General features: G+C 42.4%; 1 protein-coding gene across 3 annotated transcripts in view; it reads left to right on the forward strand.

Annotated features, from left to right (window-relative positions):
• Positions 1-20,023, forward strand: part of si:dkeyp-121d4.3 — a 183,855-nt gene that overhangs the window by 24,791 nt on the left and 139,041 nt on the right. For all 3 annotated transcript variants that reach the window (XM_034185486.1, XM_034185485.1, XM_034185484.1), the window contains exon 7: positions 2,857-3,075. In XM_034185486.1, coding sequence (XP_034041377.1) covers positions 2,857-3,075 — 219 coding nt within the window. The remainder of the gene's footprint in view (positions 1-2,856; positions 3,076-20,023) is intronic.

The following is a 20,023-nucleotide window of genomic DNA, read 5'->3' on the forward strand; positions in this document are numbered from 1 at the left end:
TACACAGGTGAATCCATTCATGAGAAAGGGTATTTAAGGTGGCCATTGCAAATGTTTCCCCTCGTTGCATCTCTTCTAATGAGTGGCAACATGGAAGCCTCTAAACAACTCTCAAATGACCTGAAAACAAATATTGTTCAACATCATGGTTTTGGGGAAGGATACAAAAAGCTATCTCAGAGATTTCAGCTGTCAGTTTCCACTGTGAGGAACATAGTGAGGAAATGGAAGACCGCAGGCACAGTACTAGTTAAGGCCCGAAGTGGCAGCAGGTGCTCTGGTTTTCTCTCACATCCAAAGACATGCAGATTAGGTGGATTGGAATCTTTAAATTGTCCGTAGGTGTGCGAGTGGGTTTGAATGTGTTTGTTTGTCTGTTTGTGGCCCTGTGACAGACTGGCGTCCTGTCCAGGGTGTACCCCTCCTCGCTCTGTGATTGCTGTGATAGGCTCCAGCCCCCCATGACTCTGAATTGGACTAAGATGTTGAAGGTGTGTGTGTGTGTGTGTGCGCGCGCGTGCAAAATTTAGTTATTTGGACATAACAAGGGGCGGTATGCATGGCTGAAAAAGAACACAGCATTCCAAGACAAACTCTTGCTACCGACAGTAAAATTTGGAGGTGGTTCCATCATGCTGTGGGGCTGTGTGGCCAGTGCAGGTACTGGGAATCTTGTTAAAGTTGAGGGTCACATGGATTCCAGTCAGTATCAGCAGATTCTTGAGAACAATGTTCATGAATCAGTGACAAAGTTGAAGTTGTGCCGGTGCTGGATCTTTCAACAAGACAATGACCCTGAGCTGCATCCATCTGGACACCGCGACCGAGTTCCATCTAAAAAACCAAATGAGATACCTAAACAGATATAATAACTCATTCCTCCCCATATCAGTGAACCTCCTGAACTCAAACCAAAGAGCATGTCACTAATGTGCCATTGTGATTGCTTTGTACTGCCTGGGTCTGTCATCATATCTGTACTTGATTAGTGTATTTTATGTGGCTGCCTGTGTGTTCACGACAAATTTCCCCTTAGGGACAAATAAAACAATATTGAATTTTGACCCTAAACACTGCTCAAAATCTACTAAGACATTCATGCAGAGGAACAAGTACAACATTCTGGAATGACCATTTCAGTCCCCAGACCTGAATATTATTGAAAATCTGTTGTGTGATTTTAAGTGGGCTGTCCATGCTCAGAAACCAACAAACCTGAGATGTTTTGTAAGGAAGAATGGTCCAAAATCCCTGCAACCAGAATCCAGACTCTGATTGGAAGCTATTAGAAGCATTTAGAGGCTGTTATTTCTGCAAAAGGAGGATCTACTAATATTGATGTATTTTTTTCTGTTGGGGTGCCCAAATTTATGCACCTGACTAATTTTGTTTAAAGAATTATTGCACAGTTTCTGTAAATCCTATAATCTTCATTTCACTTCTCAAATATCACTATGTTTGTCTGCTATAGGATTAACTGAAATTGCTGATCCAAACAACAAATGATTTATAAAGGAAAATCATGGAAATCATCAGGGGGGCCCAAAAGTTTACATACAACTGTAGGTACATGGGCAGCATGGTGAGACGGAGATGCAGGAGTGCTTTTGTTACTATTTCAATCATTTAACTGATTATTTTATCGGTTATTTGTGTTCGTGTTTTGGCACTGCTGAATAAATTGGAGCAGTGAGCTAACGCAAAGGTAACAGCAGCTCCAGCAGCTGCCAGCCATCATCAGGCCAGGACCGGGCTCCAGCAGTGTTCGGACATCACTGGGGTAGGCCCAAGATTCATTAGCAGCCAGGTCCTGTCGGGCAGGAAGCAGTGTTGTTGGGAGCTCTGACCCCAGGAATACATTTAACGTCAGCTGGTGTCTGTAACCTGACTTTGCGGGTGATAGAATCCCCTATCACTAAAGCCCAGCGTTTTGGCCTGGAGATAGGAGTGGAAGTCACCCGTGGGCTCAAACAACTCACATCAGGCATATACAAGGGGGAGAGCTGATTCACAGTTCGCAGTGGCGAGTGTGATCTGGGTACCACAACCGGGCACCAAGCCCTATGTGACTTCCTCCGCCTAACCACAGTTCAAAAGCCGTCCTCTACAGCTGGCATTTTGAGGCTGATGCTAATGGGCACGCTAGCCGGCCCAACACTAACGTCATCTGGAGTGCTCGTATTATCTATCTCCACTGAGCTTAGAAGCTGTTCTAACTTACGGACACAGCTCTCGAAGAGAGCCACCCTATCTTCCAGCATCACGCAGGATTTACGTAAAGTGTAAAGTAGTGTACTTTGTGCACCAGAAAATTCAAGAGTATTATGGGCACTTTATAAGCCAGCCTGATAGGAGGCATGCCGGAGTAAGCCATTTCATTCCATTTTTGCACTGTTTTTGGATCGTGGGGGATCGTAATAGAACAGTGTCCTGTAGAATAGTGGTGTTTACGCAATTTCTCAAGAACCAGTTAACCAATTTCATTCATATTTAACATAAGGGTGTACTTTGATGATCCATGACGTCAGTCTACTACAGTGACCTTGGGGTCAATTTCAAGGTCATAGCGAGATGTACAAGGTGTTGTCATTGCCACCCTTGTTAATGTGATATCTCAAGAACCAGTTGACTATTTCATTGATATTTAGCAAAAGTGTGTTCTTGGGTGATCTCCCGACACTTTGTATTTCTGATTTGTGGGGACTGGGGGGCATGTCAATTCCTAATGGCTCTTGTTTATTTATGTTTTGGTTTTGATATAATGAAACATTTCAAGACATTTCTTTGGACAGACGTTCTCAAATGATGTATGCAAATGCAACAATCAGTTGATCAGTGTGGTGGCATGTTTTCCAGCCTGGTGAGCGCCAGTACCCTGGACAGGTTCATGTGACCATTGGGCTGGTCAGGACAAACCTGAGGTATGACAAGAAAGACAGCACAGTGACGCTGCTGAAGAATGATCTTGTGCTCATGAACCTATTGACAGACATTGTGACTGAGAAGAGGAGGGCCACCAACATCAAGCCCAAAATCCCCACCACCTTCAGCTCCACCAACGAGACCAGGGAGATGGTGAGTGCAAATCAGGACCACCCAGAGTCAGGTGGCATCAGGTTTTCACCTTCCGGAGTTTGCTTACCTGCTCTCTTTTCTTCACCCTCTGTCAATTTGTAAGTTCATTACATGAGCAGGAGTCAGTGAAGATGTTCCTGGAGGCAGCACTGAGTTCACTCATCCTCTGATTAAGTTTCTTCCATTTCTCCCTTGTTTTCACAGCAGATTGAGGTGAATCTGCATATTGATTTGGCACAGGTTTTACACAGGATGCCCTTCCTGGTGCAACTCCACATTACATGGACAATGGGCAGGGGTGGGTTCTAACCTTCTGCACTGGAAATGAGCACATTTAAATGGTTGGCCACGACCTCTGCCTAAAGTGTGGTTCTGCTAATATTACATCCATTCTATAACCTGTTGAGGAATATATGTGTGTGTGGGGGGCAGCACTGAAACATATCCCAGCACACAGTGCGTGAGAAGGTTTGAGCGCATATACTGTTCAAATATGAGCATATCTTCAATGTGAACTTTCTACAACCCCAATTCCAATGAAGTTGGGACGTTGTGTAAAATGTAAATAAAAACAATCCAATGATTTTCAAATCCTCTTCAACCTATATTCAGTTGAATACACCACAAAGACAAGATATTTAATGTTCAAACTGATAAACTTTATTGTTTTTGTGCAAATATTTGCTCATTTTGAGATGGATGCCTGCAACACATTTCTAAAAAGCTGGGACAGTGGTATGTTTACCACTGTGTTACATCACCTTTCCTTCTAACAACACTCAATAAGCGTTTGGGAACTGAGGACACTAATTGTTGAAGCTTTGTAGGTGGAATTCTTTCCCATTCTTGCTTGATGTACGACTTCAGTTGTTCAACAGTCCGGGGTCTCCGTTGTCATATTTTGCGCTTCATAATGCGCCACATATTTTCAATGGGCGACAGGTCTGGACTGCAGGCAGGCCAGTCTAGTACCCGCACTCTTTTACGATGAAGCCACGCTGTTGTAACACATGCAGAATGTGGCTTGGCATTGTCTTGCTGAAAAAAGCAGGGACGTCCCTGAAAAAGACGTTGCTTGGATGGCAGCATGTGTCGCTCCAAAACCTGGATGTACCTTTCAGCATTGATGGTACCATCACAGATGTGTAAGTTGCTCATGCAATGGGCACTAACACACCCCCATACCATCACAGATGCTGGCTTTTGAACTTTGCACTGGTAACAATCTGGATGGTCTTTTTCCTATTTTGTCCAGAGGACACAACGTCCATGATTTCCAAAAACAATTTGAAATGTGGACTCATCAGACCACAGCACACTTTTCCACTTTGTGTCTGTCCATTTCAAATGAGCTCGGGCGGCGTTTCTGGATGTTGTTGATGTTTGGCTTTCGCTTTACATGAAAATTCAGTAAGGTACAGTAGTGTTCAGAATAATAGTAGTGCTGTGTGACTAAAAGATTAATCCAGGTTTTGAGTATATTTCTTATTGTTACATGGGAAACAAGGTACCAGTAGATTCAGGAGATTCTCACAAATCCAACAAGACCAAGCATTCATGATATGCACACTCTTAAGGCTATGAAATTGGGCTATTAGTAAAAAAAAAAAAAGTAAAGAAAAGGGGGTGTTCACAATAATAGTAGCATCTGCTGTTGACGCTACAAACTCAAAACTGTTATGTTCAAACTGCTTTTTTAGCAATCCTGTGAATCACTAAACTAGTATTTAGTTGTATAACCACAGTTTTTCATGATTTCTTCACATCTGCAAGGCATTAATTTTGTTGGTTTGGAACCAAGATTTTGCTGGTTTACTAGTGTGCTTGGGTTCATTGTCTTGTTGAAACACCCATTTCAAGGGCATGTCCTCTTCAGCATAAGTCAACATGACCTCAAGTATTTTGACATATCCAAACTGATCCATGATACTTGGTATGCTATATATAGGCCCAACACCATAGTAGGAGAAACATGCCCATATCATGATGCTTGCACCACCATGCTTCACTGTCTTCACTGTGAACTGTGCCTTGAATTCAGAGTTTGGGAGTCGTCTCACAAACTGTGGCCCTTGGACCCAAAAAGAACAATTTTACTCTCATCAGTCCACAAAATATTGCTCCATTTCTCTTTAGGCCAGTTGATGTGTTCTTTGGCAAATTGTAACCTCTTCTGCACATGTCTTTTATTTAACAGAGGGACTTTGCGGGGGATTCTTGCAAATAAATTAGCTTCACACAGGCGTCTTCTAACTGTCACAGCACTTACAGGTAACTCCAGACTGTCTTTGATCATCCTGGAGCTGATCAATGGGTGAGCCTTTGCCATTCTGGTTATTCTTCTATCCATTTTGATGGTTGTTTTCCGTTTTCTTCTATGCGTCTGTTTTTTGTTTTTTTTTGTCCAGTTTAAAGCATTGGAGATCATTGTAGATGAACAGCCTATAATGTTTTGCACCTGCGTATAAGTTTTCCCCTCTCCAATCAACTTTTTAATCAAACTACGCTGTTCTTCTGAACAATGTCTTGAACGTCCCATTTTCCTCAGGCTTTCAGAGAAAAGCATGTTCAACAGGTGCTGGCTTCATCCTTAAATAGGGGACACCTGATTCACACCTGTTTGTTCCACAAAATTGACAAACTCACTGACTGAATGCCACACTACTATTATTGTGAACACCCCCTTTTCTACTTTTTTTTACTAATAGCCCGATTTCATAGCCTTAAGAGTGTGCATATCATGAATGCTTGGTCTTGTTGGATTTGTGAGAATCTACTGGTACCTTGTTTCCCATGTAACAATAAGAAATATACTCAAAACTGGATTCATCTTTTTAGTCACATAGCACTACTATTATTCTGAACACTACTGTATGTCTTCTATAATATTTTCCACTTCTAAAGTAGAACTCTACCAGTGTATACTAAGGTATATCTAAATATCTAAAAAAAGAAGAAGAGTAGAATTGAGTAGAGTAGAGCCACTTAGGTGCCTGGTCTTGAGAACCAGGTATGGTAGGTTGAAAAGCTTTTTTATCCCGTGGGAACTCTCCCTACCCACCCAAGCGGCTCAAGAAAAACGTATATATAATAATAAATAATAAGACATAAGAAAGAAACGATTAGCCAAGTAACTCGAATAATTTGATTACAAAAACTGTTCGAGGCGAATTCTGTGCCTCGCAGCTTCGTTTAATGTTGTAGTGCATATGCCAGGCCTGTGTGTGGTGCTGTAATGTCCCAAGAAAAACAAACAGAAGAAGACTAGCATGCATGAGTTCTGTTAGCGCTAATCAAATTAGCACAAAAGCTACAGCTTTCCAACGCGACACAGAGTAAAATAAAGCCTTTTAGGAAAAAGATGGTCCACGCTGATCATCTGAAATAGCTTACTGTGCATTAAAGCAAAGCAGTGTGTTTGTTTTTTAAAAACAACACAGTTTCGTCCGCTGGCCGCTGTCTGCGTGCGGGCCAGCTGCTGCCTCTCTCTGCCTGGTGTGAGCGGCTCAGCATTGCCCTCACACAGCTCCGTCTCAGCCACAGACAGTCTCTGGAAGAAGTCCACGCTTTCTTCTGTGTTTTGCTTAGACTGCAGTGAGTGTTTCGCTTTTAAATGTTAGCTTTTTTTGGGCAACACACAATGCTTAACAAACATTGGAACTCAAATAAAATAATAATTAAAAAAAACAGTGACTGCGAGGCTGCATGTTCAACCTCCAGCTGAAAATGAAATGCGTTGGCTGAATCTCAGAAAGTGTTAAAAAGAAATTCATGCAGGGACCCAGTCCACCACATTAATAAATAAATAAATAAAAATGGCTAAATTTTACAAGTTGGGGGAAACAAAAAAACAGAAAGCCGCAACCCATCGCCATTTCAGCAAAATGTCAAGACTTTGGCCCGACTTTGGCTGAGCTCCTGACACCAGGAAAGATCCAAAACTTGTAAAGATGTGAAAAAATAATTACCCAGGAAAACAGAAAGGGATACACTAAATTTGACAATCTCCGTGATGACGCAGTGACATTGTGCCATTACTTATGGAGAGCCCTGGACTGTTAATGTTTTAAAACGCAAAAGTACTTTTTATCCGATTACTCGATTAATCGCCAGAATAATCAATAGAATGCTCGATTCCTAAAATAATCAATAGCTGCAGCCCTAGTAATTTAGTATGTTAGTATGTTATAGACTATGAGTAAAATTAAATTATAGTTAGTAGGCTAAGCTATAAATCTGGTATTTTATTATAGAAACAGAAGCTATGAATGTATGAGTGTATTGGTATCTATCTAAAGTAACTCTGTTAGCATACTATATGTTCGGATGTTTTTTAATTACAACCCTCCAAAATGGGTTAGTGACGGGCAGCACACCTGATATGACTCGTGTTTGTCTTTTGTTTTGTAGTTTATTGTAATTTCGAACAGAACAGACCACAGGTCACAAACCTGAAAACACACAGAAATGAACAAAATTTACAGTTATATTCAGTGAATATAAATGCAACATCATTTCAATTAAACAATGCATTCTACTATTTAGTGACAAATAATACAACCTTTATTTCTATTTATTCTTGTATACTTATAATTATTCTTATAAACCCCATTCAATCTATATTCCCTGGTTTTCTAATCTCCCACTAATGCAGTAGGCCTCGCAGACTACACTTCCCATCATGCATAGCGTTGAACACACTTGCACAGAGCGCAGCTCCCCCACGCTCCGACTGGCACAGTGCATAAAACCCAATTTGACGCTCAGAGACAGCCCTTTAGACTAGCGTGACTCCTTTAAAGCCTACCACGCTATAGTCTGCTACATTATTTGGCTTGGTAATCACCAAACACACAGTTTTGGCTACAGCTAATATGGCTAACCGAGAACACGCTCCCCTCACACCGCGCACCACACGTGATGCAATTTAACCAACTTTCTTTCGTGCTACAGCCCCTGGCAAAAATTATGGAATCACCGGCCTTGGAGGATGTTCATTCAGTTGTTTAATTTTGTAGGAAAAAAGCAAATCACAGACATGACACAAAACTAAAGTCATTTCAAATGGCAATTTTCTGGCTTTAAGAAACACTATAAGAAATCAAGAAAAAAAATTGTGGCAGTCAGTAACGGTTACTTTTTTAGACCAAGCAGAGGGGATAAAAATATGGAATCACTCAATTCTGAGGAATAAATTATGGAATCATGAAAAACAAAAGAACGCTCCAACACATCACTAGTATTTTGTTGCATCACCTCTGGCTTTTATAACAGCTTGCAGTCTCTGAGGAATGGACTTAATGAGTGACAAACAGTACTCTTCATCAATCTGGCTCCAACTTTCTCTGATTGCTGTTGCCAGATCAGCTTTGCAGGTTGGAGCCTTGTCATGGACCATTTTCTTCAACTTCCACCAAAGATTTTCAATAGGATTAAGATCTGGACTATTTGCAGGCCATGACATTGACCCTATGTGTCTTTTTGCAAGGAATGTTTTCACAGTTTTTGCTCTATGGCAAGATACATTATTATCTTGAAAAATGATTTCATCATCCCCAAACATCCTTTCAATTGATGGGATAAGAAAAGTGTCCAAAATATCAACGTAAACTTGTGCATTTATTGATGATGTAATGACAGCCATCTCCCCAGTGCCTTTACCTGACATGCAGCCCCATATCATCAATGACTGTGGAAATTTACATGTTCTCTTCAGGCAGTCATCTTTATAAATCTCATTGAAACGGCACCAAACAAAAGTTCCAGCATCATCACATTGCCCAATGCAGATTCGAGATTCATCACTGAATATGACTTTCATCTAGTCATCCACAGTCCACGATTGCTTTTCCTTAGCCCATTGTAACCTTGTTTTTTTTCTGTTTAGGTGTTAATGATGGCTTTCGTTTAGCTTTTCTGTATGTAAATCCCATTTCCTTTAGGCTGTTTCTTACAGTTCGGTCATTTCCTCCCATTCGTTCCTCATTTGTTTCGTTGTGCATTTTTGATTTTTGAGACATATTGCTTTAAGTATTTTGTCTTGATGCTTTGGTGTCTTCATTGGTCTACCAGTATGTTTGCCTTTAACAACCTTCCCATGTTGTTTGTATTTGGTCCAGAGTTTAGACACAGCTGACTGAACAACCAACATCTTTTGCAACATTGCGTGATGATTTACCCTCTTTTAAGAGTTTGATAATCCTCTCCTTTGTTTCAATTGACATCTCTCGTGTTGGAGCCATGACTAACGAGCAGATCTGATTTGATGCAGGTGTTAGTTTTGGGGATGAAAATACAGGGTGATTCCATAATTTTTTCCTCAGAATTGACCTCTGCTTGGTCTAAAAAAGTAACCGTTACTGACTGCCACATTTTTTTTTCCTGATTTCTTATAGTGTTTCCTAAAGCCAGAAAGTTGCCATTTGAAATTACTTTAGTTTTGTGTCATGTCTGTGATTTTTTTTTTTTTTCTACAAAATTAAACAACTGAATGAACATCCTCCGAGGCCGGTGATTCCATAATTTTTGCCAGGGGTTGTGCATGGACATAGTGCAGTAAAGTAAATAATTACAAACTAACTCAATAACTGTCATTCTGAAAAAAGCTGGCTTGGACCCTAATAACTTTAACAACCTCCGCCCAATTTCCAATCTCCCCTTCGTCTCTAAAATTCTCGAAGAAGCTGTCGCCTCTCAACTCCACTCCCATCTCACAACTAACAATATCTATGAGCAATTTCCATCCGGTTTTCGCCCTCTCCACAGCATTGAAACTGCACTTCTGAAAATCACCAACGACCTTCTCATAGCTTCTGACTCTGGTTTACTCTCCATCCTCATCCTCCTTGATCTTACAGCAGCTTTTGACACCATCTCCCACAACATTCTCCTCCACAGACTCCAGTCTATTGGCATCTCTAACACTCCTCTCTCCTGGTTCACTTCCTATCTCTCCAACCGTACTCAGTTAGTTTGTTCAGCTCAAATCCCATAAATCTATCCCTTTCCCTGTTTCTGCCGGTTTGCCTTAGGGCTCTGTCCTCGGGCCCCTTCTCTTTATTATCTACATTCTCCCTCTTGGTTCCATCCTCCATAAATACAATATTCACTTCCACTGTTACGCAGATGACACCCAGCTCTACCTCTCTACTACTCCTTCATCACTTTCTCCTCCCTCCCTCACCCTCTGTTTACAGGAACTCAACATCTGGTTCTCCTCCAACTTTCTCAAACTCAATAGCTCCAAAACTGAAGTCCTCCTTGTAGGCACGTCCTCCACTATCTCCAAATCCAACAGGTTTCCTATCCCTATCAATGACTCCACTGTCCTCCCATCCCCTCAGGTCAAGAGTCTGGGTGTCATCCTCAACAGCACCCTTTTACTCCCAGTAACATCACCCGCTCTGCCTACTTTCACCTCCACTATCGCTCATCTCCGTCCTTCCCTCACTCCTTACACCACTGCCATCCTCGTCCACAGTCTTGTCACCTCTCGGTTTGGCTACTGCAACTCTCTTCTCTTTGGCCTCCCCAACAAATCCCTCCAGAAATTGCAGCTCCTTCAAAACTCTGCAGCACGGATCATCACCAGGACACCCACCACTCACCATATCACTCCCACTCTCCAACAACTCCACTGGCTCCCAATAAAACAACGGATTAATTTCAAAATTCTCATTACCACTTACAAAGCTATCCATAACCTCATACATCTCCTATCTCCTTCACATAGTTACTCCCTCTCGCTTTCTACGCTTCTCCTCCTCTCCCCAGCTCACTCTCCCCCCTCCCGTCTCCTTACCATGGGGGGCAGAGCCTTCAGCCGCTCTGCTCCCCAGCTCTGGAATTGACTCCTACCTGACCTCCGTAACACTGCCTCCCTTCCCCTCTTCAAATCCAGACTCAAAACTCACCTGTTCAGACAATCCTATACAGCATGACCATACATACCTCACGACCACACGCTCCTCATGATTGCTCATGCCATACGACCACATAACACCACTTGACCACACACTCCACACGACCAGTTGCACCACATGACTACACACATCACATGACTACACACACCACGATCTCACATAACGCAACTCTACAGCCTCCAGTTTTACATAGGCTTCTCTTTCTTTTTTATCTTTGTTTTTTAATTTGTCCTGTACAGTGTTCCTGGGTGTTTTGAAAGGCGCTTCTAAGTAAAATGGATTATTATTATTATTAACTGTGCTTTAAACTGCTTCTAAAGCAAGGTACATTGGCAATTGGTAACTTTCAGTACACGTTTCACAGTTTACAATTTGCTACATACCGATGGGCTGTGTGCTCCTGACGATGGGTTGATGATAAGTGACGAGACTGATCAACACTTTACGAAGATATGAGTGCAACCGGACATGCTCAGTTTTAATGACCGTCATGTACCAAACACAATAAAGGATTACGGGGATATATATAAACTTACAACTGAAATGACTGGATAAAATGAGTTATTTTAAATTAATTACTCTTAATATTTTAACCAGATTCCCATACCAATGAAATTTTTACCGTTTTATTAACAAGTGACCCAAAGAACCGAACACCTCCCACTTGGCCAACTGATCTTGATCCAAGGAGGCCACAACACAAACAGTCAGTAAAGCCTTTTCATAGAAACAATGAAAATGTCTTTCAGAGCTATAATTAGCTCAAAGCCCTAACTAAAGAGGGATGCCCCACCACCTTGCCTCCTACTGAGCGCAGGTTTCCCCTTAAACCACTCAGTTGCCTCCCAGGGTTACCCACTAACTAAACAAACAGAGTCCTTTGGGTACCCATTGGTGAGGACTTTCATACCTTCTGCTGATCTTCAACAGGAAGCAAAACGACCAGTCTCCGTACATGTCTGCGAAAGGACTATAGTCAAGGGTGGAGTCCTTTACCTGGACTCTGGATACAAGGGGGGCAGGAAGGACTATACAGGTCACCACATCGGCATCACGAACCACACCAGTCTGGTCCGGATAGGTGATGACAATCCGTCCAAGCCGGAACTGTCCTCTAAGGGCATTCTGGACTGCAATCCAAACCAGATCTCCAACCTTGACACTTCTTTCCGCTCTGTGCCATTTGTGCCGGATAAACAGGTTTTTTGGCTGCTAGTTCACTCCACTTTGACCAAAACTTATCAATTCCCGCCTGGACGGCCCTCAGTCTGCGCCAAGGGTGGGTCTCTCCGTCAATCCCGTACATGTCTCCTCCATGACCAGTGCGCCCCAAAATGAGGGAGTTCAGAGTCAAGTATTCCACAGTTTCTTCTTGCTCCTGTGCTCTTTTAATATCTTTAACAGCTGCCTCTGCCGCTCCGTTTCTGTGAGGTGAGTCCGCAGGATGGAAGTCCCACTGCCATTCAGTTCCATTCTTTGCTGTTGCTGTGCTTTCGACAGACCCATTCTGTAAACAGGCTAAGTGCTTGTGTAAGTCTTTCAGAGCAGGCTTGGTACCCACAAAATTTGTGCCTGTGTCAGACCATAACTTCCAAGAATGACCACTCAGGACAGTGAATCTTTATTCGGCCTGAAGAAAGCTCTCGGCAGACAAGTCGTCAACAAAGTCTGCGTGGACTGCTCTGGAAGCCATGCAGCAATACACCACACCCCAGACCATCTTCTTTGTTTTGTTTTTTGTTGTTGTTGTTGTTTTTTTACAGCATCTCTCACCTCGAAGGGGCCAAAAAAAATCTAATGTCGTATACTCAAATGGGTTTGCTCTTCTAGTACGCTCAGGAGTAAGGTCGCTCATCACTTGCTGGCATAGTCTGGCTCTTTGCTTTTTGCAAGCGATACACTCGTTAATAACCTTCTTGACTATCCTTTGACCTTCAACAACCCACACCTTTCTTCTCGTGCGTAACAGCTTGGCAGCAGCACCTTCATGATTGGCACTGTGAGCTTCTCTAGCCAGCAAGGTCCCCAACCATGACTGAAAGGGGATCAGTGGTACAGTTGTACCATCTTCATTCCAGGATTGGACTCTACCACCGCAAAGCAGGAGTCCTGAGTTTTCATCTTTGGTTACAACCATGTGGTTCAAGGTTGTAGTCTTGAAGTTCATGCCTTGCAGGGCAGCGAGGGCAAGATCTTGGAAGGCCACTGTTCTCTCTTCTGCAGACAGCTTAGAACCCTTTGCCTCCCACTTTACTGACAAAGGCTTGGTACGTCATGTTTAGCCAAGATTCTGTGGCTCGTCGAACCCAGGTAACAGTTCCACATAGCTTTGACAAACTACTGAACCGTTCAGGCTCAACTAAGTGCACAAGTGCCATGCTCCAAGGCTTTCTCTGGCTGACTCACTGCTTGGGTTGACCTTTGATCTTTTGGTAGTGGCTGTAGTACACTTGCTCCCACGGCAGCGCTATCATCAGTGTTGCAGGAACTTAAAACCTTTTGTGCCTGAGCCCTGGTGGTTACAGCTGAAAATGCCTTCCTCTGCATTCTTTTTACATCATCAGCAACGTTTGTCACAATCTCACTGGCCATCTTCACAGGCCATTCTGCTTCAGGTTGTTTTAGGAACTCAGGGCCTTGTTGCCATTCTGACTCTTCATTGAGTTCTTCAGGAGTTGCTCCCCTCGTGACAATGTCAGCTATATTGAGATTGCCGTCGACCCATTTCCAGTCTTCCACTGACCCCGCCATCTGTATCTCACCGATACGGTTGGAAAAGAAAGTTTGGTAGCCATAACTATCTTTCTGAATGTCTCCTAAGATAGTTTGGCTATCTATAAAGTGGATCCAGCGATCAACCTTAAGGCGGCAGTGCTTCTCAAAGTACTTCTTTAAACGGGTTGCAAAGACGGCTCCACATAACTCTGCCTTGATAACGTCTCCTTTCTGGTTGAGAGGAGTGAGCTTGGATTTTGATTTCACCAGTCTCACAACAACTCCTTCTTGAGTCTCCCACTGGAGATGGAGCACGGTGCCATAGGAAGCTTCACTGCCATCCATAAACGTGATACCCCAGGGGCAGCCAATGGCTCTAAAGGGTGTGAGACTTCTTTCAAACCTTATCTGGCCGAGTCTCACATACTCCTCAAACAGTCTTATGGCAGCCTCTCTGAGTTTTGGTGACAGTGGCTCATCCCAAGTGTCCTTGGCTGGGTTGCCTATGCTGGCTTCTTGGTAGGACTCCCTCACAATCAATCAATCAATCAATCAACATTTATTTATAAAGCGCTTTACAGCACAGACTGGTGTCCAAACTGCTTAACATTAAAAACACAAATTTACAAAAATAAAACACATATAAAATAAAATTTTAAAACAACACATAAAAAAAGAACATAAAAATAACAGAACATGTCACCTCACAAACATTACTCCTTTCTGTTTAGCAGGTGTTGCAAGACCGATAGGGTCGTAGAAGCTAGCAACCTGGCTTAGAAGTGTCCGATAGGGCTGTCACGATTAGTCGACATTATCGATAATGTCGACAATGAAAATTTGTCGACACGTATTTTCATTGTCGACAAATCGCCCAATCATGTTTTACGATTCAAAAACTGTATCATTTTGGTCCGGCGACGTGTTTTGTGGAAGCACTAACTGCAACAGGAACTTGGGGGGGGGGGGGTTGTTTCCTTAAAGGAGAAGCGGATATGGTAGCCAAGTGATTTTTTTTTTTTTTTTTCCCCTACGCAGAGACTCTGCTACAACGCACTCGGATAAACAATGGCAGAGCAGCAACAGCAAGGAGCCGAAGTTGAGTTAACAGAGAAATTTAGAGCAAGACCGAAACAATCCAAAGCATGGGAGCATTTCACAGAAAACAAAGCCGCCGAGTCACTTACATGCAGACTGTGCAAAGTCGTGCTAGCATATCATGGCAGCACTACAGTCATGCACGAGCACCTGAAACGCAAACATCCCGGGGCAGCCGAATCCACCCCAAACAACACAAGGTAATCTAGCATGTTTAGCTACCCAACAGTTACCATGTATTGATATATGTAAGGATTAAACAATGAGAAGCCGTGCATTATACGGTTTGAATGCACAACGTGGAGTCTAAAACACCACGACGCGAAGCAAAAAAAAAAAATAATCGCGAAAAAAAAAAAAATAATCGCCAACTAATCGACAATGAAAATAATTGTTAGTGACAGCCCTAGTATCCAATGAGTTAAAGGGTTTGGAGTGCTACTTCTCACTTCATCTTCCCTTAAATCAATTCCCGTCCTCATTTTGCCTTGCTTCTTTAAGAAATTGATGGACGTCATCAAAAGAAGTTTGTCTGTTTCAGGTTAGTAGCCAACCCCCAGTGCTTTGCTTTACTTCGTCTCCCATCTGGTTAGGCAACTTTTTTGTCTTTTAGCTACACAGAGTACATCTTCTTCACATTGCCTAAGGCGGCGTACAATCCCATCCTGAATCTCGGAAGGACTCCTCGGATTGGATTGAGGACATCTGGACCTTTGTGCAGAAGGTCATTTAAACTCACCCCAAGGAACTCTTGGCTGCTGTTCCATACAATTCTCACAGGTGTGGAAGATGAATGGGGATTGGGTGCAACTAAATGACTGATGTACCACTTTGGTCCCTTCCAGTTGTCGAGTTCATCTTTTCTGAGCTTAGCAGCAGCTCCTCTAGAAATCATCTCATGGATTTGCTCCCTGTATGCAGCCTTCCACTCGGGTTCTTTCTCAAGGCGTCTCTCGGTATTCAGGAAAGTTGCCTCCACTGCACGTCAGTTGTCCGGCAGTGTCGCGGGGTCTCCCTTCCATGGATAAGCTGCATCCCAGTGAGGTGACTCGCTATGCTTGTTGGCTTGTACATAAGTAAGGCATTCTTTGATCTTCTCGAGTTCTCTTTCTTCTCCCAGCATCATTTTTTTTTTACCACCAGGGGGATATCTACCACACTTACAGTCACCACAAAGAGTGTCACAGGCTGCGCCAGCGCAGTCCCATTTAAACTATTCAAAAATTTCCTTTTTGATAGTTGCTATACTTCGAAGGGTTGTTCCGCCATCTAACATCTGAGTTTTATTAGGTTAAGTCGAACCCACAAGAACTTCTCTGTAGGCTTTTGAAGCTGTTCTCATTGATCTTGCAAAGTGTGTTTCAGACCTGTGCACTGCAAGATCTACTTCCTCAAAGAGCCCCACCGACTGTTATTCCAAGAGGACCATCCCAGAGGACTAGGTCTCCCTCCACCTTGACTGGCTGTGGGACCAGGCGACCTTCCCTGTGACTTATTAGCAGGTCAATCTTCGCTGGGTGAACCAAGTCACTAGCGGCGATGTCGGGAAAGAATTTTAACAATTGCTGTGGTGTGACTGCCTGGTTCACCTTTGCAATGTTCTCCAACTTGTAAAATAGTAGCTTATGCTCTCCCACTGTACCTTTTTGCGTTTTTATTCTTAGTCTCAGAGTATACCTTTTGGTCGCAACTGCCATCTCCGTTCCTCCAACTCCTTGGACAGTCAACTTGATGTTTTCGCCTTGTAGCTTCAGACGCTCAGCGGCTTCATTTGAGATATAATTAGTATCTGAAGCGAGATCAATGGGTGTACCTACTAGCTGGCCCGAGTTGGTTGTCACTGAGAGTAACATCATCACTACTGGGTACTCTTTGGGCTCACTGTCAGTACTTGTGCACACAGTCGTTGAGATCTTATTTGAGAACACTTCTTTAACCTCTGCTTTCAGCTCGGGCGAAAGTTTGGCAAGGACTTTCTCTTGTCTGCTCGTCAATCCAAGTCCTTTCTTTTCCACTTTTGTTTTGCTCTGCTCTTCATTCTTTTTATCGTTCTTTTTTGTTAGTGGCGACGGGCAGAGCAAGTAGTTGTGGTCTGAGGACCCTCCTTTCCGACAGTCTTCTTTAGAACACAGGAACGTTTGACTGCAACTGCCATCTTCATCATGGAAGCATAAGCATTTGAAGCACATTCCTGAGTTCTTTAGCTGAGCCTTTTTGCTTGACAGGTTAAGCTTCTTGAAGGCTTTGCAGGCAAAGGGTCTACCTGCATGCCCTTTGTCCCCACAGCTTATGCAGAAACTAGGTTGAGAGCCCCTTTGAGTAGATGTAGCCTTGGTAAATGCTTTCTTTTCTTTATTTTTTCCTGTGACTTCTCAGCATAGTCTTTTGAGCTGGGTTGAAGCTGATCCAAATCCTCAAGAATGTCTTCCTGTTTCTTTAGGTACTCCAGTAAGCAGTCAAAGTGATTCCTTGCAGAGAAGCCGCTCATTGGGTCGTTCTTATAAGTTAGCCACTTTTCTTTCAAGGAATCCAGCAGCTTGCTCTCATTCGACTGCGCCATGAGCCGATTTTTCACAGCATCTTCTTCCCCTAGGACTTGAAGGTCACAAAGAGCTCTTTCAACAGCCTCAATTAGTTCAGTTGTCTTTCTGGGGTTGTTTCCCTTGACAGGTGGCAGTCCATGCACTTCTCTTGAGATAAGCAGTGCTATTTTGTAGTCTTACACACCTCTCTGCAGCTTCTCTCCCCCTGCCATCCCCTCATTACCCCATCCCCGTAGAGACGGTGCCTGCTCCCAGACTACCAATAACCAGCAAAAATCTATTTAAGCATAAAAATTCAAAAAGAAAAAATAATATAGCACCTTCAACTGCACCACAGACTAAAACAGTTAAATGTGGTCTATTAAACATTAGGTCTCTCTCTTCTAAGTCCCTGTTAGTAAATGATATAATAATTGATCAACATATTGATTTATTCTGCCTTACAGAAACCTGGTTACAGCAGGATGAATATGTTAGTTTAAATGAGTCAACACCCCCGAGTCACACTAACTGTCAGAATGCTCGTAGCACGGGCCGGGGTGGAGGATTAGCAGCAATCTTCCATTCCAGCTTATTAATTAATCCAAAACCCAGACAGAGCTTTAATTCATTTGAAAGCTTGTCTCTTAGTCTTGTCCATCCAAATTGGAAGTCCCAAAAACCAGTTTTATTTGTTATTATCTATCGTCCACCTGGTCGTTACTGTGAGTTTCTCTGTGAATTTTCAGACCTTTTGTCTGACTTAGTGCTTAGCTCAGATAAGATAATTATAGTGGGCGATTTTAACATCCACACAGATGCTGAGAATGACAGCCTCAACACTGCATTTAATCTATTATTAGACTCTATTGGCTTTGCTCAAAAAGTAAATGAGTCCACCCACCACTTTAATCATATCTTAGATCTTGTTCTGACTTATGGTATGGAAATAGAAGACTTAACAGTATTCCCTGAAAACTCCCTTCTGTCTGATCATTTCTTAATAACATTTACATTTACTCTGATGGACTACCCAGCAGTGGGGAATAAGTTTCATTACACTAGAAGTCTTTCAGAAAGCGCTGTAACTAGGTTTAAGGATATGATTCCTTCTTTATGTTCTCTAATGCCATATACCAACACAGTGCAGAGTAGCTACCTAAACTCTGTAAGGGAGATAGAGTATCTCGTCAATAGTTTTACATCCTCATTGAAGACAACTTTGGATGCTGTAGCTCCTCTGAAAAAGAGAGCTTTAAATCAGAAGTGTCTGACTCCGTGGTATAACTCACAAACTCGCAGCTTAAAGCAGATAACCCGTAAGTTGGAGAGGAAATGGCGTCTCACTAATTTAGAAGATCTTCACTTAGCCTGGAAAAAGAGTCTGTTGCTCTATAAAAAAGCCCTCCGTAAAGCTAGGACATCTTTCTACTCATCACTAATTGAAGAAAATAAGAACAACCCCAGGTTTCTTTTCAGCACTGTAGCCAGCCAGGCTGACAAAGAGTCAGAGCTCTATTGAGCTGAGTATTCCATTAACTTTAACTAGTAATGACTTCATGACTTTCTTTGCTAACAAAATTTTACTATTAGAGAAAAAATTACTCATAACCATCCCAAAGACGTATCGTTATCTTTGGCTGCTTTCAGTGATGCCGGTATTTGGTTAGACTCTTTCTCTCCGATTGTTCTGTCTGAGTTATTCTTATTAGTTACTTCATCCAAACCATCAACATGTTTATTAGACCCCATTCCTACCAGGCTGCTCAAGGAAGCCCTACCATTATTTAATGCTTCGATCTTAAATATGATCAATCTATCTTTGTTAGTTGGCTATGTACCACAGGCTTTTAAGGTGGCAGTAATTAAACCATTACTTAAAAAGCCATCACTTGACCCAGCTATCTTAGCTAATTATAGGTCAATCTCCAACCTTCCTTTTCTCTCAAAAATTCTTGAAAGGGTAGTTGTAAAACAGCTAACTGATCATCTGCAGAGGAATGGTCTATTTGAAGAGTTTCAGTCAGGTTTTAGAATTCATCATAGTACAGAAACAGCATTAGTGAAGGTTACAAATGATCTTCTTATGGCCTCGGACAGTGGACTCATCTCTGTGCTTGTTCTGTTAGACCTCAGTGCTGCTTTTGATACTGTTGACCATAAAATTTTATTACAGAGATTAGAGCATGCCATAGGTATTAAAGGCACTGCGCTGCGGTGGTTTGAATCATATTTGTCTAATAGATTACAATTTGTTCATGTAAATGGGGAATCTTCTTCACAGACTAAAGTTAATTATGGAGTTCCACAAGGTTCTGTGCTAGGACCAATTTTATTCACTTTATACATGCTTCCCTTAGGCAGTATTATTAGACGGTATTGCTTAAATTTTCATTGTTACGCAGATGATACCCAGCTTTATCTATCCATGAAGCCAGAGGACACACACCAATTAGCTAAACTGCAGGATTGTCTTACAGACATAAAAACATGGATGACCTCTAATTTCCTGCTTTTAAACTCAGATAAAACTGAAGTTATTGTACTTGGCCCCACAAATCTTAGAAACATGGTGTCTAACCAGATCCTTACTCTGGATGGCATTACCCTGACCTCTAGTAATACTGTGAGAAATCTTGGAGTCATTTTTGATCAGGATATGTCATTCAAAGTGCATATTAAACAAATATG

The sequence above is a fragment of the Thalassophryne amazonica genome, chromosome 13 (assembly GCF_902500255.1).
Source record: "Thalassophryne amazonica chromosome 13, fThaAma1.1, whole genome shotgun sequence".
Taxonomy (NCBI): domain Eukaryota; kingdom Metazoa; phylum Chordata; class Actinopteri; order Batrachoidiformes; family Batrachoididae; genus Thalassophryne; species Thalassophryne amazonica.